Here is a 27,997-nt window from a genome sequence, read left to right as displayed (position 1 = left end):
CACATAATAAAGAAAAACAAAAGACCATGCTTACCATTTTAAAATTACCATCTTTACCAATGGCATATTGCAGCATATATTCCACACGATCGCTGAAGGAGTTCTTCGAGTGTTGCCACTCCAGGGTGAGGGGTACACCCAACATTAGATTACCCAAACCGGTTGGATAACTTGGTGTTTCGGGTATCAGACCTGAGGGTATGACATTGGCATTAGAGGCGGTGGTCGCCGCCGTTGTGCTTGTTGTGTTGGTATTCACTGTGGCCACAGCACCTGTTGTATTTCCTCCCAGCGTTGCAGCATTGAGATTTTGAGCAATTCGAGGAGCCTTAATGCTACTCGGGAAACAGGGTGTTGTGGTGAAAACATATTCATCCGAGTATTCACCAACTCCGGCACGATCATTGCCCGCACAGATGCGAAAGGTATAACATGTCCGTTCTTGCAGCTTATTCACCTTACACATACAGTTTGTGCCCGTGTAGACAACCTGGAATTCCTTGGCCCTTTGGACATACATTTCCACATAGAATTTGGTGAAATCCAGATTTTTGCCATCTCCCCATTTGAGTTTAATGAAATTATGACCCACACCAGAACATTCCAGTTTCGGTGGGGCAGGTGGTGAGGGGAGCGTAGTTAATTTGGCATAGGCCGAGAAGGGACCCGAACCAATGGCATTAATGGCCTGTACTTTGAATTTGTATGAGGTTTCCGGCTGCAAATTACTAACCGTGTATTCGGTTTTCTCGTCCGGTGTAGTTATGGTGGTTACATTTGAGGGGGCACTGTTGTATTCAATGGTATAGTTAATGATCGGTGAACCATTGCTTTCGGGGGCGGACCAACGTAAAGTGGCTTCATTTGAGGTGAATTCAAAGTCTTTGATTTGTGGCGGTGAAGGGGCTGCTGCCGGTGTTTGGCAATTGATAATCGGTGACCATTTGCTCATGCCAGCCACATTGCAGGCATTTACACGGAAGTAGTATCTTGTAAAGGGCAGCAAATTCCTCAAATCTGTACTGCATTGCAGACCCTGGTAACAGATATGGAATGCTGATGCTGGCGGGGGTTCGGGGATGGCTTCTTCCTTTGTAGAACTGGCATTACCCGTGGCACTCTCTAATCGATATTCCGATATGGCAGCTCCGCCTTTATTAGCCGGTTCCTGCCAGGTGACATGCAGTTGAGTGGCTGACTTTATAATGACCTTAAGATTTTCAGGATTATTGGGTGGGGCTGCCGACGAGGAGAACTCAAACCAAGGTGACCAGGCTCCGGCCCCTATGCGATTCACCGCCCTCACTTGCACTTCATATTGGCAACCCGGTTGCAGGGCATTCACCACACAATAGTCATCCTTGCCCCTATAAGCCAAGGTGGGTGGCTCTTGGTCACCTGGCCGGCGAATTTGTACTTCGTACTCTAGTATGGGGGCTCCGCCATTGTAATCAGGCTTCTCCAGTCGTATGACGGCAGCAAAAGGTCCTGGCGCAGTATCGTAATAGGGTGCAGGCGGAGCAGCAGGTACTACAGCTTCAGAGGTTATGTGACTAATCTCCGAATAGGGACTAAATCCACCGGGACCCTCGCAGGAAGCTCTCAGTTGATAGGTGGTGCCGGGCTGCAAGCGATCACAGTTTGTCTCACACTCAGCACCAGAGTAAATTCTCTCGAATTTCTGGCCACCCGGGTTAATTTCGAGATAATAACGCAGGACTTCTGCGCCCCCATTGTCGGAGGGTGGTTCCCAGCGTACACGAAAATGAGTGCCATGAATTTTACCCTTGGCATATGGTTTACCCGGTCGTCCGGGTCTTTCGGGTGCCGTTTTGTAGGAAACTTCTGGAGACCATGCTGAGGCCCCCGATTCATTTTCGGCCTTCAGACGAAAGTTATACAGGGTGGCCCTTCTTAGTTTACAACATTCATACGAACAATCGGGTCCATTGTAGACATTCAAATAACCATGGCCCGATTCACGATCCAACATTTGTAGAATGTAAATGCATGTGGCACCATCCGTTTGGCGTTTCTCCCAAAGTAAACGCAGCGAGGAAGAGCTGAACGATTGTAGGGTGGGTGGTTTGGGGGCTGCTGGAGGATTACCTTGGGTACTATATGAACATATGGGTGAATATTGAGAGGGTCCAATTTCGTTAACGGCCGCCAGGCGGAAGTGGTACAGTGTGGAGGGTTGCAACTTGGTTACAATGTATTGCCGACCCTTGGTTTTCACAGCCTCTACAAAATTAATGGATTTTTCAGCAGTCAGGGGTCCGGTTCGACCCTCATCATATTCCAGCAGATAATGCTGAATTGGTGAACCATTGCACAGGGTGTTATTCCAACGCAGATGCAAGGAGTTCTTGTTAACCGTTACCACTCTCGGTGCCATGGGTCTTTCCGGTTCACAGGCTGGTGTGGAAAATTTCAGGGGTTCTGAGGGATCACCCTGTAAATGTTCATAGTGTACCTGCACCTGCACCCTGTATTCCTGACCCGGCTTCAGATCGTGTATGACACAATCGAATGAGGAACCTTCGTAGAAACTTTTAAATTCTTTTGTACCTTCACTTAGGAGGACTCTATAGCGTAACTCTTCCAAATTGATGAGATGGGAGGCCGATTCATTGATGCTTTGTGGTATATCCCACATGATTTTGGCGGATCGGGGTGTAATTTCGTTTACTTCGGGTTTTTGAATGTCCGATAATTGTTTCACAATTGAGGCTTGACAGTCTTCCTCTTCATGGTCGGGGGACAAGCCATTTGCTGTTAGGTCTTCGCCTTCTTCGGACGAGGCATTGGAAGAGGAGGCACCTTGGTTGCTGTTGTTGTTATTACTGTTATAAGGAAAATTGCCATTACGCTGTTGATGGGATTTACGTTGATGTGGTTGCTGCTGCTGCTGATGATTGTTGTTGGCATGTTGTGACCGTCCATTGTTGTGACCATTTATTTGTGGCTCCTGGCGTCTGGGTGATGGCGAATGATTGGGCGAAGAAACAGCTGAATCTGTAATAATGGAAATTTATTCAATGAATGGGACGACAAATAGATTTTGTCCTAATGAGGTTACTTACTGTACTCCCCTCGTTGTTTGTCCAATTTCTTTAGCAATTTCGAATGTTGTCTTTGTGTCCTTTCATCTTTGTGATAATTATTGTTATTATTAGGTGGTGATGGCGAGTGATTGGCGGAATGTGAAACTGGTGAGTGCTGTTGTTGTGGCGCTGTATTATTTGTTATATTGGTCATTTGTTGTTGATGCGGCGGAGGAGGTTGGGGTGTAGCAGGTTGATGTGGTGGCGGTGGCGCCGTCATATGACCATGCGGATTAACAGGATAAGGCGCCGCCGCTCCGCTGCCAGGTTGAAAGCCATTTGGCATGGGGGCATAATAATGGGTTGTGCCATTAGCAATCTGGAAGAAGAAAACGAAAACAAGTTAATATTTTAATTGGTAATGGGTTGTTTTGTTAATTAATAGAATATCGCCATTAAAAGAGAATTACTCTTATTAAAATTGGTCCCGGTGTCCCCGGAGGTATGTGAATATGATGCACAGGACATGGTGGTGTTGGCCGATGTATAGCATCATTTCTCTGTTCCATGCTGGGTTGACAGCTGACGTGTCTATCTATATCAATTTACGTAGAATAATGAAATTGAACTGAAACCAACTGCCTAAGAACTTCTTTGCCTCGAACTCTCACGTAGTCATTTATTTACTGATTCTGTATTGTTTTTTTGTTCTTATATGTGGCAGCAAAAATGTTTATCTCGTCCGGCATTCTTATCAATATCAGCAGTTTGTTTTTCTTTTTGTTTTTTTCTATATTGTATTTTTGTTCTTGGTATTTTGGTATTTTCCAGTTGTTCAATCAATCGGATAGTTGTTTTGAGAGAGCACGACGGAGTGAGAGAGGCAGTGTGAGAGTGCAACGGATCACGGTTTGTAAATATGACAGAGAAAATGGAATAACAAAAAACAGTGATGCCTAGTGGAATGTGTGAAAAAATGGTCAGTTTTGTTGTTCTTGGACAGTGTGAAGGCGAAGTAAGTAATAATGGCGTCAATAAGAGAAATTACTTTGGTATACAAAAAAAAAAAAAAAAGATTATTTTGAGATAAATTTCATAAGAAATGAAGGTCTACCGTTAATTATGAAAGCAATATCAGCTAAATGTCCACTACAAAAAGACTGCGTAAAGGACATTATTATTTTCATGACACTTTATATGACAGTGTTGCCAAATTGAATACTTGAAAAGAACCTCAGTTTCTCATTTTATTGAGATTTTAAATGCAAACCATTTAAAAAAGGCGCCAATAAAAGGTGTTGATTTGGTATTTGAAGAAAAATCACATTTTTCGATAAAAATGATCGGAATTAAAGTCCGTAATAAAGAAGGTATGCTTGCCCATAATAATGAGTAAATAGCTGTTAAAAAACGACGAGCCTGTTGCTTACTGGATATTATACTTCTCATGACATTTTGCACATCAGTGTTGCCAACTAAAATGTGTGACAAAAATCGTCAGTTTCTTCTTTAAGAGAATAAATGTTAATTAAGGAAAAATGAAGCCAACGGAAGATGTTTTTACTGTTGTTTTAAGAAAAAAAAAACGCCATTTTTAAAATAAATTATCAGAATTTAGTTCATAATAAAGGAAAAGGTATGCATGCCGTTAATAAAGAAAATTTCACAATCTAGTTTTAATATTTTATAACGCTTTTCACTTCCCGTACTTGAAATAAGCTTGCCTTTTATTCAATAATAACAATTTTTATTATTAATAATTTTTTATAAATTTATTTTTTTTTAATTATTCGAAATAGCATGTCATACATCATGGAATAGAATGTCACATGCAATTGCGTTTAACTGTAAAACCAAAGATGTTATCTGGCCATTTATTAAATAACGGTAACAAAATCATTCCGCCACACAGAAAAAAAAAAATATAAAAGCTAATGAATGTCGTCTATGCATTAGAGTTTGCATTTCATCAGAATATTTAATTAATAAAACGCATGCAATGTGATAATTAAGATTATAATTTATTCAAACACTGACACACACACACTCACTCACCGCGAGGGTGTTGGAAATGTTTAAAATATTAAAATGTCATCTATTTTATGAGTTGAATGAACGAATGGAGTGCAACATCTGGGAAAGGTGATGCTTAGAAATTTAAATAAATTTAAGTTTTCTTATAAAAATGTATTTTGTTTGGGATTGGAGGAGTTCTAAAAAGCGGGGTATTGGGAATTCTGATGCCCAAAAAATCATATATCGGATAAAGTTATATATGGGAGATATATCCAAATCTGTACCGATCTCGAAAAAATTTTAATTTTTTTTTAAATATTATTGTTGCGAAGTGCATATTACGCATGTGAAGGACTTAAATCCCAAATAAAACATATATATGGGAGCAATAGCTATATCTGATCCGATTTTCACCAAATTTTATGTACTTGCTTCTATACGGTCTGATGTGCCAAAATTCAGGTCATTTGGACTAATATTGGTCAGTTGGTGCACAATTAACCCAAAATCGGTTGAAGATATACATGGGGGCTATATCTAAATTTGACCCGATTCTCATCAATTTCAATAGGATTTGTCCTTGGGCTAAACAAATATTGTTTGCAAAATTTCACCTCAATCGGATAATAAATGTTCACCAAATACATGGACAGATGGACGGACAGGCAGATTAACATACATAAATCGACTCAGAGAGTAACTATGGGCCTATCTAAATAAAACAAGTAAAAAAGCAGCTAGGTTCGGCCGGGCCGAATTTTATACCCTTCACCGTTTGGAAAGATCTTGAAAAATTTTAAAAAAATCCGAAAACTACCACTTAAATGAAAACCGTTATATGGGGACTATGCGAAGACATGGACCCGCATACGAGATTTTTTTTCATAGGCTGTAGTACCCATTACAAGCTTTAAATACGAAATTTGTTACAATTACGGTGAATAATGTCGCAAAAATCCTGAAAATACCAGTATCGGGAGGTATCGTCATATGGGGGGCTATACGAAGACGAAATTTTTTGCCATAAGTTGTAGTACCCATTAAGATCTTTCAATACGAAAATTGAAACAATTCCGGCGAATAAATTCGCTAAAATCATCAAAATACCGAATATCGGCAGGTATCGTTATATGGGAGCTCTACGAAGACGTGAACCTGCACAGACAATTTTCTGTCGTAGGCAGTAGTATCCATTACGAACTCTAAATACCAAATTTGAAATAGTTCCGGTAAATAATGTCGCTAAAATGATCAAAATACCGAATATCGGGAGATACCATTATATGAGAGCTGTGCGAAGACCTGGACCTGCACAGACAATTTTCTGTCACATTACGATCTTTAAATATGAAATTTGAAATAATTTCGGTAAATAACGCCGCCGAAATCATCAAAGTACCGAATATCCGGAGGTACCGTTATATGGGGGCTATGAGAAAACGTGGTCCTACATGGGCCATTTACGAACTTAACCTGCCTACTGGTAAACTATGCATGTATGCAAAATTTTAGCCTTCTATCTCAGTTCGTCCGAAAGATAGCGTGATTAAAACATATAGACGGACATCGCTAGATCGTCTTAGAATTTTACGCTGATCCGGAATATATATATACTTTGTATAGTCTATTATGAATATTTCGAGGAGTTATGGCAAAGCTAATGTATCCTCCCTAGAACGGTTGAGGATATAATAATAAAAATGAAGAGAGGGTAAAATTTACCACCACTTCGTTAGTTAAACGCAAAAATTGCTTTGAAGTTCCTCCAATTCAATTCAAATTTATTGAGTCTTTGTTTTTAACACGAAAATTTACAATTTTGAAGTGATAAAAGAAATGCTAAAAACTATGTTTTCTATGAAATACAAATTCTTGAGCATACTTTTAGGCGACTACACAACTGGCCGTAATCAATGACATCCCAAAGATTTAAAGACAATGTTTTGAAAGCCTTATGTACATTTTATGGCAAAATTACGCAAAATTGTTAAATATTAGAATTCTGCCCAAAAATTTAATGGAATTTGTTTTGTAATTCTCATGACACTGTTATTATAAATAATAAATCGCTTATTATAACTCTCAGAGCGCCTACGACATTCACTAATTTAAATATTCCGGTTTGTCTTAGTCACAGTGACGTTGATTATTTTAAACAAAAAATTAAAAACCAACAACAAAAAAACTAAAATTCATTTATAAATGTTAAGATTTCAATGGGAAAAAAATTGCAATTTATTTTTTGTTTTTGTTTTATTTGAATAACCACCACTCAAAATGCAATAGATGGCTGGATGGATGGATGGATGAAAATGCTAACAACATTTGCAACATTGTTGCACTTCACATAAATAACACACTTGATGGCTAAATAAATGTTGCCATTATGGTGGACCGTCAAGTCTCACTAGTCCCCAGAGGGTTCAAGAGGTTTGGTGTTTTTTCGTTTTTTTTTTTTTTTATGGAAACTTGAAAGTAGTTTTGTTTTCAGTAACTGACAGAAATTAAGTATTCTGGTTTTTTGTGTGTGTGCGTCTGTGGTTTTGAATTGAAAACAAAAATTGAGTGGAATATTAATGTTGAGTGGGGGCAAGGAAAAAACAATTCGTAGAACCACCAAATACAATTTAGTGGCATCATTGCAATTTATGGCTGGGTGGTTGACTTTTTAGTTTACAGTTAATTATGTTAGTTGAATGCTATTAATTTTTTTCTTCACCAATCGTGGAAAAAAATGCAATAGAGTTGTCGCTTTTTTTGCCATGGGAAAATAATTTGCAATCGATGGGAGTATTAGGAGTGGTCAGTTTGAGTTGATTGAAAGAACGACATTTGACATGACATTAACATGATATTATTTTAAAAAGTATTGAAAACAATCAATAATCGGAGTGAACTTTTTTCACTCTATTTTATGAGAAAATTCAAGCACCAATCACAATTACTGGGAAAATCCAGTAGATCATGAAATTAGACTTAAAATGAAGAATATTAAGGTTGAGATAAAAAAACCGCAACCAAGTAAAGCGCCATAATTTTTACATTTTCTTTTTAAATTTTATTGACTGAAGGCAAAAAATGTCGGAAATAGCATCAAATTTTAGAATAAGTTTAGATTTGTTCGAATTGGTTACCTTTGGCACGAATAATGACCTTCAAACGGGCAATGAAACCGTCACACGCTGTCCGAATATTGCTTTGCGGTATTTTGTCCAATTCCCGGCGAAGCGATTGCTTGAGGTGATCGAAACCCTGGTATTTTTTAGTGCCAACCTTGCTTTCCAAAATACTCCCGACACAATAGTATAATGGATTGGTATCCGGAGATTTTGGTGGCCATTATGCGCTGGAAATGAAGCGAGGAACCTTATTTTGTAACCATTCTTGGATGGCGCGTGCTGAGTGCGATGGTGCCGAGTCATGTTGGAATGTCCAAGGTCTGCGGCCAAAATTTTTACGTGCCCAAGGCTTTAATACACCCTCCAGAATATTTTCGCGATAATATTCGGCATTTATTCTGATGCCACTGATACGAGCGGAGAGCGACCGTTGGCTGTTATAGCGGCCCACACCATTACCATGGCCGGCGCTTGAGTTCTGGTGGTCAACCGAAGGTGCACATTCTTTGGCAAGTAAACACGATCATTTTGTTTGTTTACAAACTGCTGGACAACGAATGTTTTCTCATCGGAGAAAACCAAATTCGGCAGTTTACCACTTTCAGCTCACAAGCCACTTTTCGGCCACTGCGACGAGGGTTTCGATTAAGTCGCTTTTTTACCTTTCGAACCATTTCTGCTGATGCTGCTGTTTTCTTTCGTCCACTTCCTTGACGTCTGGCTAAGTTACGATGCACGAAGTTTGGACCAAAGGTCCTTCATTTTGGCCAATCAAAAGATATGTATACCCTATGAGGCCACATGGCTGAGGGTATAAATAGCACGTATTAAGCCATTGAAATATTGTTAAAAGACCATATGTCTCTTAGTCCTTTAAAAAAAATTAACAAAATTAATATTTATTTAAAGGACCTTTCGTTTCAATTTTGAAGCTTTTTAAATTCACGTCACTTTTGGTTCTCCAAAAATATAAAGAAAAAATTCACTTCTATCGTTCATTTAAGAAAATTGTTAAAATCCACTTATTTTCTCGTTCTCCAAAAACCGTAAAAACCAAATTTTTTCGATCATTGAAAAATTATTCTTAAAAAAATGCAGATTTCTTCTGTCTTCAGAAATATTCATTTATAAGTTTAAATGTTTAACAAAATTATTAAAAAATATTCTTCCTCATATTCCTCATTTTGCTGCTTTGAAAAAATATTTTTTTAAATCCACGCCTTATTTTGCTGCTTTAAAAAAATATTTTTTAAAATCTTGGCTGCTTTGAAAAAATATTTTTAAAAATCCACGCCTCATTTTGCTGCTTTGAAAAAATATTTTTTTTAAATCCACGCCTTATTTTGCTGCTTTGAAAAAATATTTTTAAAAATCTTGGCTGCTTTGAAAAAATATTTTTTTAAATCCACGCCTTATTTTGCTGATTTGAAAAAAAATATTTTTAAAAATCCACGCCTCATTTTGCTGCTTTGAAAAAATATTTTTAAAAATCCACGCCTCATTTTGCTGTTTTGAAAAAATATTTTTAAAAATCCACGCCTCATTTTGCTGCTTAAAAAAATATTTTTAAAAATCCATCTGCTTTGAAAAAATATTTTTAAAAATCCATGCCTCATTTTGCTGCTTTGAAAAAATATTTTTAAAAATCCACGCCTCATTTTGCTGCTTTGAAAAAATATTTTTAAAAATCCACGCCTCATTTTGCTGCTTTGAAAAAATATTTTTAAAAATCCACGCCTCATTTTGCTGTTTTGAAAAAATATTTTTAAAAATTCACGCCTCATCTTGCTGCTTTGAAAAAATATTTTTAAAAATCCATCTGCTTTGAAAAAATATTTTTAAAAATCCATGCCTCATTTTGCTGCTTTGAAAAAATATTTTTAAAAATCCACGCCTCATTTTGCTGCTTTGAAAAAATATTTTTAAAAATCCATGCCTCATTTTGCTGCTTTGAAAAAATATTTTTAAAAATTCACGCCTCATTTTGCTGCTTTGAAAAAATATTTTTAAAAATTCACGCCTCATTTTGCTGCTTTAAAAAAATATTTTTAAAAATTCACACCTCATTTTGCTGCTTTGAAAAAATATTTTTAAAAATCCACGCCTCAATTTGGTGCTTTGAGAAAATATTTTTAAGAATCCACGCCTCATTTTGCTGCTTTGAAAAAATATTTTTAAAAATCCACGCCTCAATTTGGTGCTTTGAGAAAATATTTTTAAAAATCCACGCCTCAATTTGGTGCTTTGAGAAAATATTTTTAAAAATCCACGCCTCATTTTGCTGCTTTGAAAAAATATTTTTAAAAATCCACGCCTCAATTTGGTGCTTTGAGAAAATATTTTTAAAAATCCACGCCTCAATTTGGTGCTTTGAGAAAATATTTTTTAAAAATCCACGCCTCATTTTGCTGCTTTGAAAAAATATTTTTAAAAATCCACGCCTCATTTTGCTGCTTTAAAAAAATATTTTTAAAAATCCACGCCTCAATTTGGTGCTTTGAAAAATATTCTTAAAAATCCAAGCCTCATTTTGCTGCTTTAAAAAAATATTTTTAAAAAACCACGCCTCATTTTGCTGCTTTGAAAAAATATTTTCAAAAAACCACGCCTCATTTTGCTGCTTTGGAAAAATATTTTTAAAAATCCACGTCTCATTTTGCTGCTTTGAAAAAATATTTTTAAAAATCCACGTCTCATTTTGCTGCTTTGAAAAAATATTTTTAAAAATCCACGCCTCATTTTGCTGCTTTGAAAAAATATTTTTTGAAAATCCACGTCTCATTTTGCTGCTTTGAAAAAATATTTTTTGAAAATCCACGTCTCATTTTGCTGCTTTGAAAAAATAATTTTTGAAAATCCACGCCTCATTTTTCTGCTTTGAAAAAATATTTTTTGAAAATCCACGCCTCACTTTGCTGCTTTGAAAAAATATTTTTAAAAATCCACGCCTTCTTGGCTGCCTTGAAAATAGCCTCGATTAAATTTAAGTTTAAGGCTAAAACAGTTTTTGAAAAAAAAATGTTTGAAAAAGGACCACTTATCATTTAGTTATCAGTCATTTAAAACATACTTTGGAAGGCTTCACGATTGAAGCTCTCATAATCCTTTCAGACATAGTTTTGCAAATATTTCCAACAATCCACAATTTTTTCTCTGATAAGTCTTGAAGATATAATTAAAAATTCAAATTATTTGATCGGATAGTGCTAGAAAAATATTTTTAAAAAATCTGCGTTTCAAAAACACCACTCTGGTTTGTTGGTCTTTGAGAAATATTCTTTAAAAATTCCGTTTATACTTTTCTGTTAGTCCTTGAAAAATCAGTTTTTCCTTGTTTATCCTTTTGTCCTGTTGCCTTCTTTTTTATTCACTTTTTTGGCTTTTCACAACTTCCATTAATTAGCCACAAAAATAAATGTAATTAATTTTAATAATATCACTTATTATTAAATTCATTGTTATAATAATTAAGTTTGCACGATTTAAAAAAAAAAATGATTTTTTTTAATTATTTTTTTATTTTAAATTTCAGTTCGCCGTGAACTTTAATTAAAATGAACATTGGCCAAGGCTTATCATAAATGTAATTAATTCATTTAAATTATAATAACAGATTTAGTAAACAAACAAACAAACAAATAACAATGGCAACAATAAAAACAATAGATATCAGTAGGCCAAGAAATCCACAAAAATCATGGCAAATAAATAGAATAACAACAACAACAAACATATGAATATAAATTCTAATAATTGAAAAAAATTGTGATGTTTGTGTGTGTGCGGTTGGATGTGTGTGTTAATTTATCCACAATGGATAAACAGAATTTGTGTAGTTGTTGGTCAAAATGTTTGTACACAACAATAGGTTTGTCTGGCGACGAAAATAGTTGTGATAATTATTTAGAAGACTTGTTAAAGGGGTAGCCATGTTAGACGACCCATTAAAGGGGTTCTAAAGGGTTTCTAGAAATTTTTAAAAATTCTCAAAATTATCATGAAATTCTCTAGAAATAGACACACCCTATGATTGGTATGTAAAGGGGAGAGTTGGGATTATAACCACAAATTCATAAATATGCACTCACATCGAAGACACAGACTCACACACCTACCACACCCTTGCTCGCCGGAACTTAGGCACGAATTTTGTGGTTGCCATAATTAAAACGATATTCAACCAAAGACCCACCGCTGTAGCGTGTCATATCAAATACAACATTGGATGGAAATTTAATTATGACGGCCGAATAATTGGCAATGAAGGCCTAGTTACGGATTGATGATTGAGAGATTTTAATGGCTGAGCTTTAAAACGGAGCTAGACGTCTTTAAACATGGATGTTTAAAAAATCTTCTTTCAGCAACAGAGGCGTGGATTTCTAAAAATATTTTTTAAGGCAGCAAGAGAGGCGTGCATTTTTTTAAATATTTTTTCAAAGCAGTTAAATAGACGTGGATTCTTGAAAATATTTTTCAAAGGCAGTTAAATAGACGTGGATTTTTAAAAATATTTTTCAAGGCTGCCAAGAATGCGTGGATTTTTACAAATATTTTTTCAAAGCAGTTAAGTAGACGTGGATTTTTGAAAATATTTTTCAAGGCTGCCAAGAATGCGTGGATTTTTACAAATATTTTTTCAAAGCAGTTAAGTAGACGTGGATTTTTGAAAATATTTTTTCAAAGCAGTTGAAGAGGCGTGGATTTTCAAAAATATTTTTTCAAGGCTGCCAAGAAGGCGTGAATTTTTAAAAATATTTTTTCAAAGCAGTTAAATAGACGTGGATTTTTGAAAATATTTTTTCAAAGCAGTTCAAGAGACGTGTATTTTTAAAAATATTTTTTCAAGGCTGCCAAGGAGGCGTGGATTTTTTATAATATTTTTTCAAAGCAGTTAAAGAGACGTGGATTTTTAAAAATATATTTTCAAAGCAGTTAAAGAGACGTGGATTTTTAAAAAATATATTTTCAAAGCAGTTAATGAGAAGTGGATTTTTAAAAATATTGTTTCAAAGCAGTTAAAGAGACGTGAATTTTTTAAAATATTGTTTCAAATCAGCCAAATAGGCGTGGATTTTTAAAAAAGCAGCAACAGATGTGTGGACTCAAAAAGAAGTGTTTTTTAATATTTTTAAGGAACCAAAAAGACGTGAGTTAAAAAAATAAGGAATCAAAAAGACGTGATTTTTTTTAATTAAGGAATCAAAAATACCTGGGTTTCATAAAAATGTTTTGCAATGACTCTAAAAACTGTGGATTTTTTTAAATATTTTTTTCAACGTCCCAAATAGGCATGGATTTTTTAAAAATATTTTTTCCAACGACCCAAAAAGACGTGTTTTTTAAAACATTTTTCTCCAACGACCCAAAGGACGTAGTCTTTTAAAAAAATATAATTTAAGGGCCCAAGGAGACGTGGATTTTTTAAAAATATATTTTTTAGGACTAAAAAGGACGTGGATTTTTTTAAATATTTTTTAAGGACTAAAAAGACGTAGATTTTTTTAAAATATTTTAAGGACTAAAAAAAACGTAGATTTTTTAAAATATTTTTAAGGACTAAAAAATCGTAGATTTTTTAAAATATTTTTTAAGGACTAAAAAGACGTAGATTTTTTTTTTAAATATTTTTTCCAACGACCTAAAGAGACGTGGATTTTTAAAAATATTTTTTTTCCAACGACCTAAAGAGACGTAGATTTTTAAAAATATTTTTTTCCAACGACCTAAAGAGACGTGGATTTTTAAAAATATTTTTTTTCCAACGACCTAAAGAGACGTAGATTTTTAAAAATATTTTTTTCCAACGACCTAAAGAGACGTGGATTTTTAAAAATATTTTTTTCCAACGACCTAAAGAGACGTGGATTTTTAAAAATATTTTTTTCCAATGACCTAAAGAGACGTGGATTTTTAAAAATATTTTTTCCAACGACCTAAAAAGACGTGGATGTTAAAAAATATTTTTTCCAACGACCTAAAAAGACGTGGATTTTAAAAAAATATTTTTTCAAAACAACCAAATTGGCGTAGAGCCCAAAAAGACGTGGATTTTTAAAAAATATTTTTTCAAAACAACCAAATTGGCGAAGAACCCAAAAAGACGTGGATTTTTTTAATATTTTTTTTAAGGAAATGTTATTGTATTAAAAAAAAAACAAAGGCCCAAAGAGACGTGTATTTTTTTTTTAATATTTTTATAAGAATCCAAAAACACTTGTTTTTTTTTAAATATTTTTTCTAAGGACCCAAAAAGACGTGGATTTTTTTTAAATATGTTTTCTAAGGACACAACAAGACGTGGATTTTTTAAAAAATATTTTTTTATGGGTCCATAGATACATGGATTTTTTTTAAATATTTTTTGAAGGAACCAAAAGGAAGTGGAGTTTTTTTAAAATAATTTTCAAGGATCAAAAATGAATTTTTAAAAAATAAAAAGATATATTTTCATTTTTTCAAAGGGTCGCTAGAAACGTGGATTTTTAAGAATGTTTCTTTAATAATTTTTGAACCTATATACGTGCATTTTTAAGGATATTTCTTCAAAGACTTTCAGATCTATAAACGTGGATTTTTTGAGAATAGAATTTTTAGAATAATAAACGTGGTTGCTTTAAGGAAATTTCTTCCAGGATCTTCAGATCTATAAACGTTAATTCTTCGATAATTTTTCTTCAGGGACTTTCCGATCTAAACAAGTGGATTTTTAGGAATATTTTTTTAAGGATTATAGATCTATAAACGTGGATTTTTTTAGGAGTATTTCTTTAAGAGCTCTCAGATTTATAAACGTGGATTTTTTAAGAATATTTCTTCAAGGACTTTAGGATCCATAAACGTGGATTTTTTAAGAATATTTCTTCAAGGACTTTGAGGTGCATAAACGTCGATTTTTTTAAGAATATTTCTTCAAGGACTTTGAGATCCATAATCGTGGATTTTTTAAGAATATTTCTTCAGGGACTTTGAGATCCATAAACGTGGATGTTTTAAAGAATATCTTCAAGGACTTTGAGATCTTTAAACGTGGATTTTTAAGAATATTTATTCAAGGAGTTTCAGATCTAGAAAACGTGGATTTTTCAGGATCATTTCTTCAAGGACTTTCAGATCCATAAACGTGGATTTTTTAAGAATATTTTATCAATGAATTTCAGATGTTAAAAACGTGGATTTTTCAAAAATATTTGTTTAAGGGATTTCGGATCTAAAAAACGTGGAGTTTTTATGAATATTTCTCCGAGGACTTTTAGTTCTAAAAAAGTTAACTTTGTTAGGAATATTTATATTCCTATATTTTTCTATATATTTTTAGATATATAAAAGTGGTTGTTTTAAGCATATCTCTTCTAGGATCTTTAGATCTATAAACTTGTATTCTTCGATAATTTTTCTTCATGGCTTTCCGATCTATATACGTGAATTTTTTAAGGATATTTCTTCAAGGACTTTCAGATCTAAAAACTTAGGAATAAATCTTCAATGATTTTAACATCTATATAAGTGGATATTTTAAGGATATTTCTTCCAGGTTCTTTAGATCTGTAAACTGGATAATTTTTAATTTTTCTTCAAGGACTTCCCAATCTATAAACGTGGATTATTTAGGAATATTTTTAAGGACTTTCAAACCTATAAACGTGTATTTTTAAAAATATTTCCAATGTAAAAAATTGTTCAGAGGACTTCCTAAACTTCTTCTCTTTTTCGAATATCTCTTGTCATCAGTTTTAAAAATCCTGTCATAAATCGCCTCTCTGTGGCAATATCAACAACATCATAACTCTATCAATTGGGTTATACAAGTGAGCGGCTAAACTCTAATTTGCCTAAACTTTGCCACTTACTCCGTCACTCACTGGCTGACAAACAACAATTTGGCAGCCGAAATCAACTCTTGTGTAAAATTACTTAATTGAAATAAATTGCAAAGAAAATTTGTTATCGTTTTGAGCCAGCAATTAGATTTCCATATTTTGTATATCTCGTAGTCGCTCTGTGTGTGTGTGAGTGAATGTGTGATTGTATGTGTGCGCACTGGGCGCTATCAAAAATATAGCCATAAATATAATTTCCCTTATGCAAATGCCCATTCAAACACCACTCGATTGTAGCGAGCAAATTGAAAATCGTTTAATAATTATTTTCAATTTGTTGCCACTTGTTATTGTTGTTGTTGCTGTTGGCTTTTCAGAGAGCATTCAGTGTGGCCTGGTAAATTTACATTCTGTTTCGTTGAATTCAAATTACATTAACTGTGTGGATTTTCCATACAGCAAAAAAAAAAAGAGGAAAAAAAAAAACAAAAATATAAAACAAATTTCCCATAAATTGCACGAATTCAAAGGGGGTTAGGCTTTTGTTGTTATTGTTGTTGATGTTCATGTTTATTTTGCGCGCGATATGATCCGCTATTCCGGCTAGCTTAAAACATTCATCATCGACATGATTTCCCAGAATTAATGGCAGCCATCCCCTCTCTCCCTCCCACTTCGTCTCGCACTGTGTAATCCAAAGCCCTTTGACCATTCCGGCTAATTTTGAAAACAATAAATATTCGTTATTGAATTGTTTTACATTTTTTTTGCAATAAAATAAAAACGCTTGGATTTTTTGCTTTGTTGTCGGGTGTTTGTTTTTATTCATTTGCCGTTATAACCATAATCGGTGTAAGCGGGAAATTGGGAACCGGGAACATTGGCCGAACAATGATGTATGGAAAATGTTGTTTATCGACAATTGTCATAGATTTTGTTGTTTTTGGAAAATTGTTGGGTGTGCGAGCGTGTGTGTTTGAAATTCAATACAAAGTTGTTATTATAACATGGTCTGATTGTAATTCGCGGCGAAATTTGCCGGCCCATAATGGAAAATAAACATGTAATGGAATAAATAACCCAGCAAACATATTTAATATAAGTTTGAATATATTAATTTTTGAAAAAAAAAATTTTAAAAATCCACCACACCTTGGCTACTTTGAAAAATTATTTTTAAAAATCCACGACACCTTGGCTACTTTGAAAAATTATTTTTAAAAATCCACGACACCTTGGCTACTTTGAAAAATTATTTTTAAAAATCCACGACACCTTGGCTACTTTGAAAAATTATTTTTAAAAATCCACGCCTCCACGCTTCTTTAGCTGCCTTGAAAAAATATTTTTAAAAATCCACGAAACCTTGGCTGCTTGGAAAAAATATTTTTAAAAATTCACGATACCTTGGGTGCTTTGAAAAAATATTTTTAAACCACGATACCTTGGCTGCTTTGAAAAATATTTTTAAAAATCCACGACACCTTGGCTGCTTTGAAAAAATATTTTTAAAAATCCACGCCTCCACGCTTCTTTAGCTGCCTTGAAAAAATATTTTTAAAAATCCACGACACCTTGGCTGCTTTGAAAAAATATTTTTAAAAATCCACGCCTCCACGCTTCTTTAGCTGCCTTGAAAAAATATTTTTAAAAATCCACGACACCTTGGCTGCTTTGAAAAAATATTTTTAAAAATCCACGACACCTTGGCTGCTTTGAAAAAATATTTTTAAAAATCCACGCCTCATTTTGCTGCTTTAAAAAATATTTTTAAAAATCCACGCCTCTTTTGCTGCCTTGAAAAAATATTTTTAAAAATCCACGCCTCATTTTGATGCCTTGAAAAAATATTTTTAAAAATCCACGCCTCATTTTTCTGACTTGAAAAAATATTTTTAAAAATCCACGCCTTATTTTTCTGACTTGAAAAAAAAATTTAAAAATCCACGACTCATTTTGATGCCTTGAAAAAATATTTTTAAAAATCCACGACACCTTGGCTGCTTTGAAAAAATATTTTTAAAAATCCACGACACCTTGGCTGCTTTGAAAAAATATTTTTAAAAATCCACGCCTCATTTTGCTGCCTTGGAACATTATTTAAAAAATCCACGCCTCTGCTGCTGCCTTGAAAAAATATTTTTAAGAGTCCACGCCTCATCTGCTGCCTTGAAAAAATAAAATCCACAAATTTTGCCATATGAGTGGCTCGCCTAAAACTATGCACCATTCTTTTAATTTATCTATATTTCTCTTCATTGGGTAATCCAAAATGGAATTGAACATTGATCTGATTGCCGTACAGTAAGGTACGGTACTGCACGGTACATTTAGCATTGCTACAACAAACAACAACATTTGCGGTATCCATTGCATTGCAAAATGCGTGTTTGCGTTAACAATCAAGCGTATCGTGTCATCTTTAACACATACAAGCATATAAATATTCATAAATTCATATACATGAGTATGTGTGTTTACATACAAATAAGGCATATGTACAATCATGTTGAGGCATCACAAGAGACAGGAGGATCGACTGACTACATATGCTTGGTTGTAATATTTTAATTTAATTATTTTATGTTGGTTGAGTTGGTTTTCGTTTTCGGAATTCTGATGGGCGATGATGTTCTAACACAATTTTAATGAAGCTGGATGAAGAGATGGGTAAAGGAATTAGAGGTAACAGCGAGAGAGGAGAGCTCTCCCCCTCTCTGTGAGAGAACTGTAATGAAATAAATGCCCATATTTCCTTTCAATTTATTGGGCAAAGCATTTATATGAATGTGTGCGCGTTTGTCTGTCAGTCGGTCTGTCTGTATATCTGTGGCTGTGTGTGAGTATGCATCTGTGTGTAACTCATAATATTTCAGCCATCAACCACACATATGCGGTAAATCAGGTGTAATTATTTATTTATTATTTATAAAGGTAATTTAGGTTAAGCATGGCCGGATTTTGAAATCCACACAAAAAGCAGCAGCAGCAACAACAACAACAATCTGCCTCATCAGCAAAATTTATGAGAAGAACAAATTGCTGATGGTGGTGATGTTGTTGCTGTTGTATTTTTTGCTATTTAATTTAGCTAATGCCTGATTAAGTTAGCAGAACACAACAACGACAGCAACAAAAATAATAATTATAATAAATATTATGTTTGAAATTGATGGCCGGTACTTAGTAGGTCAAGTCGAAAGGTCAAAGTTCCGCTGACGCCTGCCGACATAAATAATAATAAAAATAACAAAAATTAATGGTCTTTCGGCAGGGTTTTTGCCAAAAATTACATTTATTGCCATAGTTGATATGTGACGTCGGCGGCAGCCGGAGTAGCAGCGACAGCTGTTTATTGTTTTGGATTAACAATTGTCTGGACAGCAGCCGGAGCTCTAATTGAAATACTGTCGCTGACTGACATTTATCTTAACCGAAAAGAAGAACACAAAAACCAAAACAAAAGTTAATTAAGATATATAATTTTTATAAAGTTGGAAAAGATAAACAATTAGCGGAGGGGTATAAGGGGAAGGGGAAGAGAGAATGATAAATAAATCGTAATTTGTATAGTCCTTAAAAATCTCTAAAAAATATTAGAATTACGAAAAAAACATTCTCAAAATATCGATGATAGAAATATTTTTAAAACATATTCTAAAAGCTGGCTGTTTTTAAAAATCCACGCTTCTTGGCTGCTCTGAAAAAATAATTTTAAAAATCCCCGCCACTTTGGATTTTCGGAAAAAGTATTTTTAAAAATCCGCGCCACTTTGGCTGCTTTGAAAAATATTTTTAAAAATCCCCGCCTCTTTAACTATTTTGAAAAAATATTTTTAAAAATCCTCGCCTCTTTGGCTGCTTTGAAAAAATATTTTTAAAAATCTTTTCGCTGTTTTGAAAAAATATTTTCAAAAATCCACGCCTCATTTTGCTGCTTTGAAAAAATATTTTTAAAAATCCTCGCCTCTTTGGCTGCTTTGAAAAAATATTTTTAAAAATCTTTTCGCTGTTTTGAAAAAATATTTTCAAAAATCCACGCCTCATTTTGCTGCTTTGAAAAAATATTTTCAAAAATCCACGCCTCATTTTGCTGCTTTGAAAAAATATTTTTAAAAATCCACGCCTCTTTTTGCTGTTTTGAAAAAATATTTTCAAAAATCCACGCCTCATTTTGCTGCTTTGAAAAAATATTTTTAAAAATTCACGCCTCTTTTTGCTGTTTTGAAAAAATATTTTCAAAAATCCACGCCTCATTTTGCTGCTTTGAAAAAATATTTTTAAAAATCCACGCCACTTTGGCTTTTCGGAAAAAGTATTTTTAAAAATCCGGGCCACTTTGGCTTTTCGGAAAAAAATATTTTTAAAAATCCACGCCTCTTTTGCTGCCTTGAAAAATATTTTTAAAAGTCCACGCCTTATTTTGCTGCTTTGAAAAAATATTTTTAAAAATCCCCGCCTCTTTAACTATTTTGAAGAAATATCCTCGCCTCTTTGGCTGCTTTGAAAAAATATTTTTAAAAATCCACGCCTCTTTTTGCTGTTTTAAAAAAATATTTTCAAAAATCTACGCCTCATTTTGCTGCTTTGAAAAAATATTTTTAAAAATCCACCCCTCTTTTTGCTGTTTTGAAAAAATATTAAAAAATAATAAAAATCCACGCTGCTTTGAAAAAATATTTTTAAAAATCCACGCCACTTTGGCTGCTTGGAAAAAATATTTTTAAAAATCCACGCCACTTTGGCTGCTTGGAAAAAATATTTTTAAAAATCCACGCCACTTTGGCTGCTTGGAAAAAATATTTTTAAAAATCCACGCCACTTTGGCTGCTTGGAAAAAATATTTTTAAAAATCCACGCCTCTTTTTGCTGTTTTGAAAAAATATTTTCAAAAATCCAGGCCACTTTGGCTGCTTGGAAAAAATATTTTTAAAAATTGGACATTTAAAACATATTCTAAAAGCCTTACAATTGTAGGTTTGTTGGATCTTTTTAAAATATTATTTGGAACTCCATTATTTTAATGTCTGAATGGAATCGGATATTAATTTCGCGTTTAATAAGCTTCATGGATATTTTAAATTTTGATCCTTTGTGGGGGAGATACCAGAAGGTGTAGACCGATATATCCCATCTTTACAGCAGATTTTGTGTTAGTAGAAATAATGAGATGTGTGACATATGAAAAACCGCATGCTTATTTCGGATTTTATAATCGTTTTGGTTATTTAAAATTTAACCCTTTGTGGGAGAGTTACCAGAAGGAATGGTCCGATCTCTACCATCTTTATAGCAGATCTTGTGTTAATGAAAATATTGAGATGCACAAAGTCTGAATGGAATCGGATGTTAGTTTCGCGTTTAATAAGTTTCATGGATTTTCAAAATTTTGACCCTTTGGGGGAGAGGTACCAAAAGGAGTCGACCGATATACTCCATCTTCACACCATACTATGAGCTAATAAAAATATTGCGATGTGTGAAATTTGAAGACAAGCGGACTCTTACATTACATTTTATAAGAGTTGTAATTATTCAAAATTTTGACCCTTTGTGGGGGAGGTACTTGATGGAGTGAACCGATATCGTAAATTTTTCTTTCTATAGAAGATTTTTAAATATTTCCTGCGACCTCAAACGTCTTCCAAATTTCTCTAATAAAAATAATATTCTCCCACACATTACTCATATGCCCTCATGGCCTCACTCAAACAGGTTACATTTAATTTTATTTCATAACAACATTACTCACATTTTTTTCTATCAAACAAAACTTTCCATGAAAAGTAAACAAATAAATAAATAAATGATTACAACAACTATTAAAGTTCCATATTTCTCCAACTAAATGAAATTATTCTCACCCAAGAAGTTTTGTATTTACATTGAACAGACAGGGAGTGGGAAACGGACAGACAGACCCACTGACTGACCACAAGAAATTCTTGAATAAATAATTTAAATAACTTTTAATTGGCTTTTGTGTTGTGTTTGTTGGTGTTGTTGTTGTCGACAGTTTTCTGATGTGAAAACATTTGCGGGAGACAAATAACTTGGGAAAAGAAATCAACACAGTGCAATTGGTATGGGTTGGGTAGTGAAAGGTAGTAAGAATGGTCAACACTTGAAGATGATATTTGTGGGGATATTTGGACTTAGATCTGCAAATATAATTTTTTTTAAATATGCTTTTCGAAAGGCTTTCGATGGACTTGATTTAACACATCAGACCTTACAAAACAGCGCCAAGAATGGTTTTATAATTTTTTTGTTTTACAATTTTTTCGAAAGATTCAAACGTGGATTGTAGAAGTATATTTCCAAGGACATTTCTAGTTCTTCAAACATGGTTCTATAAAAATGTCTTTCAAAGTAATCCCTTATGATCTTTATACGTATAAAATAGTAGTGAAATAACTGACGGAGAATCAACGTAAAGACGAAACAGCTGAATCTAGAATATTTAAATTTCGCACGAAAGCCAGTCTTGGTGCGCAGGCAAGCCTTATGGCATGCATGGCATGGTTTTTGGAAGAAAAGGATACGAAAAGTACTAAAATGTACTAAAAATTTAATACTTTATATTGGACGAACGGAATGAGATAAATTAGGAATGAAATACACTCATGGAGGGCAGAATAGACTTGCTAAAGGGTTTTGGGAAATTCGAACTTTAAGGTTACGAAAAGTTCTAAAATGGTACTTAATTACTTAAATGGTACTATTTGGTATTATGTGAACGAATTGAGCTAAAAACTTAAAATTTGCTATGAGAAGCAAGGTTGGAAAGTAAGTTTGATATATGAAGGTGGTTTTGGAAATGTGTACTAAGTGTGCGAACTGTACTAAATGGTACTAAATTTGGGATAGTTTGGTTTACTATGAACGGATGAAGCTGGAATTGTGAAATTTTGTAATGGAAGCCTTTCCGATGGTACGTTTGTAATAAATAGGTGGTTTTAGAAATATGTACTACAAGTGCACGAACAGTACTAAATAGTACTATATTTGGTACAATTGGTATTGGGTGAAGATACAGTGCTTGACATCTGAAATTTGGTATTAGGGTCGCTGTTCATGTATAGCCTGGACATATGTGTGTGGCTTCGGAAATGTGTACGAAAAGTACTAATTGGTACTAAATTTAGTATTGGGTGAAGAGATAGAGATAAAAATCTGAAATTTGATATTTAGATTACTGATGGTATCTGTGTTTGAGATTTGACGATAGTTTGGAAATGCTTCCTATACTTGTACGAAAAGTACTAAATGGTACTAAATTGGGTGTTGGGTGAAGGAATAAAGCTGGAATCCTGAAAATTTATGTTGATGTCTCTCTTGGTATCTGGAATTGAGATATGGAGGTGGTTTTGGATAATTGTACGAAAAGATAATTTTACGAAAAAGTACTGAATAGAATTCAATTAGAACTGAAACCTTAAAATTATATATAGATGTCACTGTTGGTATCTAAGGTTAAAATGTGGAGGTGGTTGCGGACATTTTGAAATTGTTCGAAGAGTACTAAATAGTGCTATTATGCTAGAGCTGTAGATTGTTTTGGATATGCCTACTAAATTTTACTAAATTTTTGTATTGGGTGAGAGGATAGGGATTGAATCCTGAAATTTGATATTGAGGTCAATGTTGGTATCTGCGATTAAGGAACGAGAGGTGAAGGAATATAAATTAAATCCAGGAATTTGATTTGGATGTCAAATGTTACTAAATTTGAAATTGGCTGAAGGGATAGAACTGAAATTCTGAAAATTGATACAGAGGTCACTTTTAATTTCTAGGGTTTACATAAAGAGACTTTGAAGTAATTTTGGACAAATTGTGAATCTTGAGTACTAGGAAGGCCTAATACGAACTGTTGGAACAAAACTTACACGTTTTGAGATGGACATTTCGTTGATGAAGTAGCGGGCAATGGCTAGTTACTTTGTATTTTTTTTTCAGGGAATTCAAACGTGGATTGAAAAAGAATCTCTTGGAAGGATATTTTTTTAATTCTTCAAAAGTGGTTTTATATAAAGGACATTTTTAATCCTTTAAATGTGGTTTTATAAAAAGGACATTTTTAATCCTTTAAACGTGATTTTATAAAAAGGACATTTTTAATCCTTTAAACGTGGTTTTATAAAAAGGACATTTTTCATCCTTAAAAGGTGGTTTTATAAAGAAGGACATTTTTAGGTCTTTAAACGTAGTTTTATGAAAAGGACATTTTTATCCTTCAAATTTGGTTTTATCAAAAGGGCATTTTAAGTCCTTAAAATATTGTTTTATAAAAAGGACATTTTTAGTCCTTTAAACATTGTTTTATAAAAAGGAAATTTTAAGTCCTTTAAACATTGTTTTATAAAAAGGACATTTTTAATTTTTCAATTTTTATGGCATTATTTTAAATCACCCTTTTTCATAGTCCCTTTGTGTTATCCTATCTGCAAATTATTTTTTTGTTCCAAATGTCTATCATTATCCCTTTGTGTAATCCAATCTGCAGATTAATTGATTACAAAATATCCTGCTGAACAATAATGTCTTTGATAAATTTCAACAAATTTGCCCAAAAATAAATATCAACATAAAATTGGTTAATTGCTGTCTGCCGACATAGTTGGGCTAATTAAAAATTAAGCCAATCTATGCTATGCCAACAACAAAACCGATGAAGATGATGATGACGATGATTTCCAAGTATTGTGATATTGTGATGTATTCAATTAATTATGTTGAAGAACTCTCAAGTTTTCAAAACTAAAGAAATTATACAAAAATATTTTAATTAAATGCAAATCCCAATAAGTTTCAAATTCTTTGAGTTTCAATTGATTTCAATTAGATAATAGATGAGAAATCAATAATATTTCAATGGAAAGACAAATTGCAATAAAATGTTGAAAAGAAAGCCAATAAGTAATGTGGAGCGTATGCGTATTATTATGATATTTGAAATATATACATGATACGCATCAATGGCCAATTAAAATAAGCATATCAATCATACGTCAAATTGGGCGGGGGAAACTACTTAGTGTGGAGAGAGTTAAAATTATAATAAATGAATTGATTTTTGGGGTAATTTGAAAAAAAAAAAAATTGCCTAATTAAAGATTTTTGAAAGTCCTTAAGAAATCCTCAACTTGAAATCTTGACATTTTTGGTCAAAAATAATTTTAAGAAGTTAAAACGTATCAGTCGGTTTTGCCGACAGATCTATGCCTCCAACTAATGTTCGATTATTTAACTATATTTTCACTTCTGTTATGATTATTCAAATTATTCACAATACTGACCCTCTGTGGGGGAGGTACTAGAAGAAATGGTCCCATCTCTATCATCTTTATAACAGATATTGCGTTGATGGAAATATTTAGATGTGCCAAGTTTGAATGAAATGGGATGCTAATTTTGCGTTTTATGAGCTTCGTGGATATTCAAAATTCTGACCCTTTTCTGGGGAAGGTACCAGAAGTAGTGGACCGATATATCCCATCTTCACAGCAGATCTTGTGTTAGTAGAAATATTGGGATGTGTGAAATATGAAGAGAACCGAATACTTATTTCGGACTTTATATTTGTTTTGATTATTCGAAGCTTTGACCCCTTGTGGGGGAGGTATCAGAAGGAGTGGACCGATATATCCCATCTTCACAGAAGATCTTGTGCTAGTGGAAATAATGGGATGTGTAAAATATAAAGAGAACCGGATACTTATTTCAGATTTTATTATCGTTTCCGGTTATTCAAAACTTTGACCCTTTGTGGGGGAGGTACCAGAAGGAATGGTCCGATCTTTACCATCTTTATAACAGATCTTGTGTTAGTAGAAATATTGGGATGTGTGAAATATGAAGAGAACAGGAAGTTTATTTCGGATTTTATAATCGTTGTGGTTATTCAAAACTTTGAACCTTTATGGGGGAGGTACCAGAAGAAATGGTCCGATCTCTACCATATTTATAACAGATCTTGTGTCGATGAAAAAATTGATATGTGCCAAGTCTGAATGGAATCGGATGTTAATTTCGCGTTTTATGAGCTTCGTGGATATCGAAAATGTTGACCCTTTGTGGGGAAGGTACCAGAAGGAGTGGTCCGACTTAATCTATCTTCACATCAGACCTTGGGTTAATAAAAATATTGTGATATGGGTAATTTGAAGACAACCGAACTCTTTTGTCACATTTTATTAGGGTTATAAGTATTCAACATTTTAACCCTTTGTGGGGGAGGTACTGGGAGGACCGATATTGTCCATTTTCGCAACTGACCTAGTAACTTTACAAATATTGGGATTTGCAAAGTTGAAGGGAGGAATGGGCCACAGAGCAACATTCGGGCAGCGTGTGACGGTGTCATTGGCCGTTTCAAGGCCATAATTTGTGCCAAAGGTGACCAATTCGAACAAATCAAAACGTATTCTAAAATTTGATGTTATTTCCGACATTTTTTGAATTCGTTCAATAAAATTAAAAAAATGTAAAAATTATGGCGTTAGACTTTGTTGCAGTTTTTTATCTCACCCTGTATACTTCTTCGATAGTTACGGACGGACGGACATCGCTAGATCGATTCTAAATGCCCTGAAACGGAGTTGGTCCAAAGAGCCCTAGGGTCTAAAACTGTTATATATTTCTATGAGACACATTTTGGCCGAATCAAATGATATTTATCCTCTATATATACCTTTTGGCTGAGGCTATAACAATAAGTACCTGATGCTATGGACTTGAATGATGAGACCCCTTTCAATTATATTTTAAATTACTAACATTATTTGACAGATTGAGTATCATTGTTTCACCTTATAATCCCATTTTGTTATCCATGTCCTCGACAGTCCTCTACATTACTACAATGTCCTTTTCAATCTTGTGCTGACAAGTCCATACGTTCAACATTTCCATATCCACATTAAAGAGTTCCTTAATAAATTAGACAATTGGAGAAATTCAATACCAACCAACCAGCCTGCCTGACTGTCTGCCGGAGGTCATACAATTTATACACCTTTCAACGCCAGCAGGTAAAAATAATAACAATAATAAATTATGTGCTATTGTGTTTGTCACCCAATTTAACTTTTATTCTTGGCCACAAATTTACGGATGTTGTTGCTTCTGCTGCCGGATTATGTGGGCAGTGCTAACAAAAATATTTGAATATTCCTTCGGGCTATTTATGTTAATCTATTGTTCGAAAATATATGCAGAGACACCACCACCACCTGTTTTGTGGCATGAAAATATTTGACAAAACAATTAACAGGACATGCCGGTGGACCTTGGCAAAGGGACATGGGGGCAGGGCGAAAGGGAGTATTCGTTTGGTATGGAAGTTAAATTGTCATGTAAATGACATGGTACACATTTGTGGTCACTTTTATTGTCTAGGAGTGATAAATGGTATTTGAATTATCTTTTGCCAATGGACTAGAGGGCGTATGAGTGTGGTCAATAAACATACGCACCAACAACAGGTCGTATTCGCTTAAGAACCGGGGGGACTTTTATGTGTTTGAAGAAGAATTTTTAGAAAGAGGACGATTAAGTTTCCGTGAATTTTTATTCTTCAAAGGATTTTTGGGACCTGTAGACGTGGATTTTTCTAAACCTATTTTTTTAGGACATTTAGGACTATTATGCGGATGTAGACTTTCAGAAATTCAAACGAAAATTTTTGGATTTTTAAAAATAATTTAAAAATATTTTTAAGGATTCTTACGACCTTCGGACCTTTTAAAATATTTTTTAAAGGTCTTTTTTTAATATTTATTAAATTGTCATTGAATCTCACCTTTTTTTAACCTTTTTTTTCGACCTTGGGGAATTTTTACAAATATTTTTTTAGAACGATGATTTGTTAAAACTGGTGTTTTTAACGTCGTTAAATGAGATTTTGCATAAAAAGGATTTTTTTTAAGGATATTTAGCCCTCCAAAAGTGAAAATTCTTTTAAATATATTTTAAGGACATTTAGAGGTAC

General features: G+C 33.7%; 1 protein-coding gene across 2 annotated transcripts in view; it reads right to left on the bottom strand.

Moving 5' to 3' along the window:
- The window catches only part of LOC101897758 (fibronectin type-III domain-containing protein 3a), a 660,976-nt gene that overhangs the window by 5,365 nt on the left and 627,614 nt on the right, over positions 1-27,997 (bottom strand). For both annotated transcript variants that reach the window (XM_059125593.1, XM_059125594.1), the window contains 2 exons: positions 3,087-3,426; positions 35-3,018 (listed from right to left, as the gene is read on the bottom strand). In XM_059125593.1, the coding sequence (XP_058981576.1) occupies positions 35-3,018; positions 3,087-3,426 (3,324 nt within the window). The remainder of the gene's footprint in view (positions 1-34; positions 3,019-3,086; positions 3,427-27,997) is intronic.

This window comes from Musca domestica, unplaced genomic scaffold, assembly GCF_030504385.1.
Source record: "Musca domestica strain aabys unplaced genomic scaffold, Musca_domestica.polishedcontigs.V.1.1 34, whole genome shotgun sequence".
In the NCBI taxonomy this organism is placed as follows: Eukaryota; Metazoa; Arthropoda; class Insecta; order Diptera; family Muscidae; genus Musca; species Musca domestica.
The sequence above is the reverse complement of the archived record's forward strand: the minus strand, read 5'-3'. Positions and strand labels throughout refer to the sequence as shown.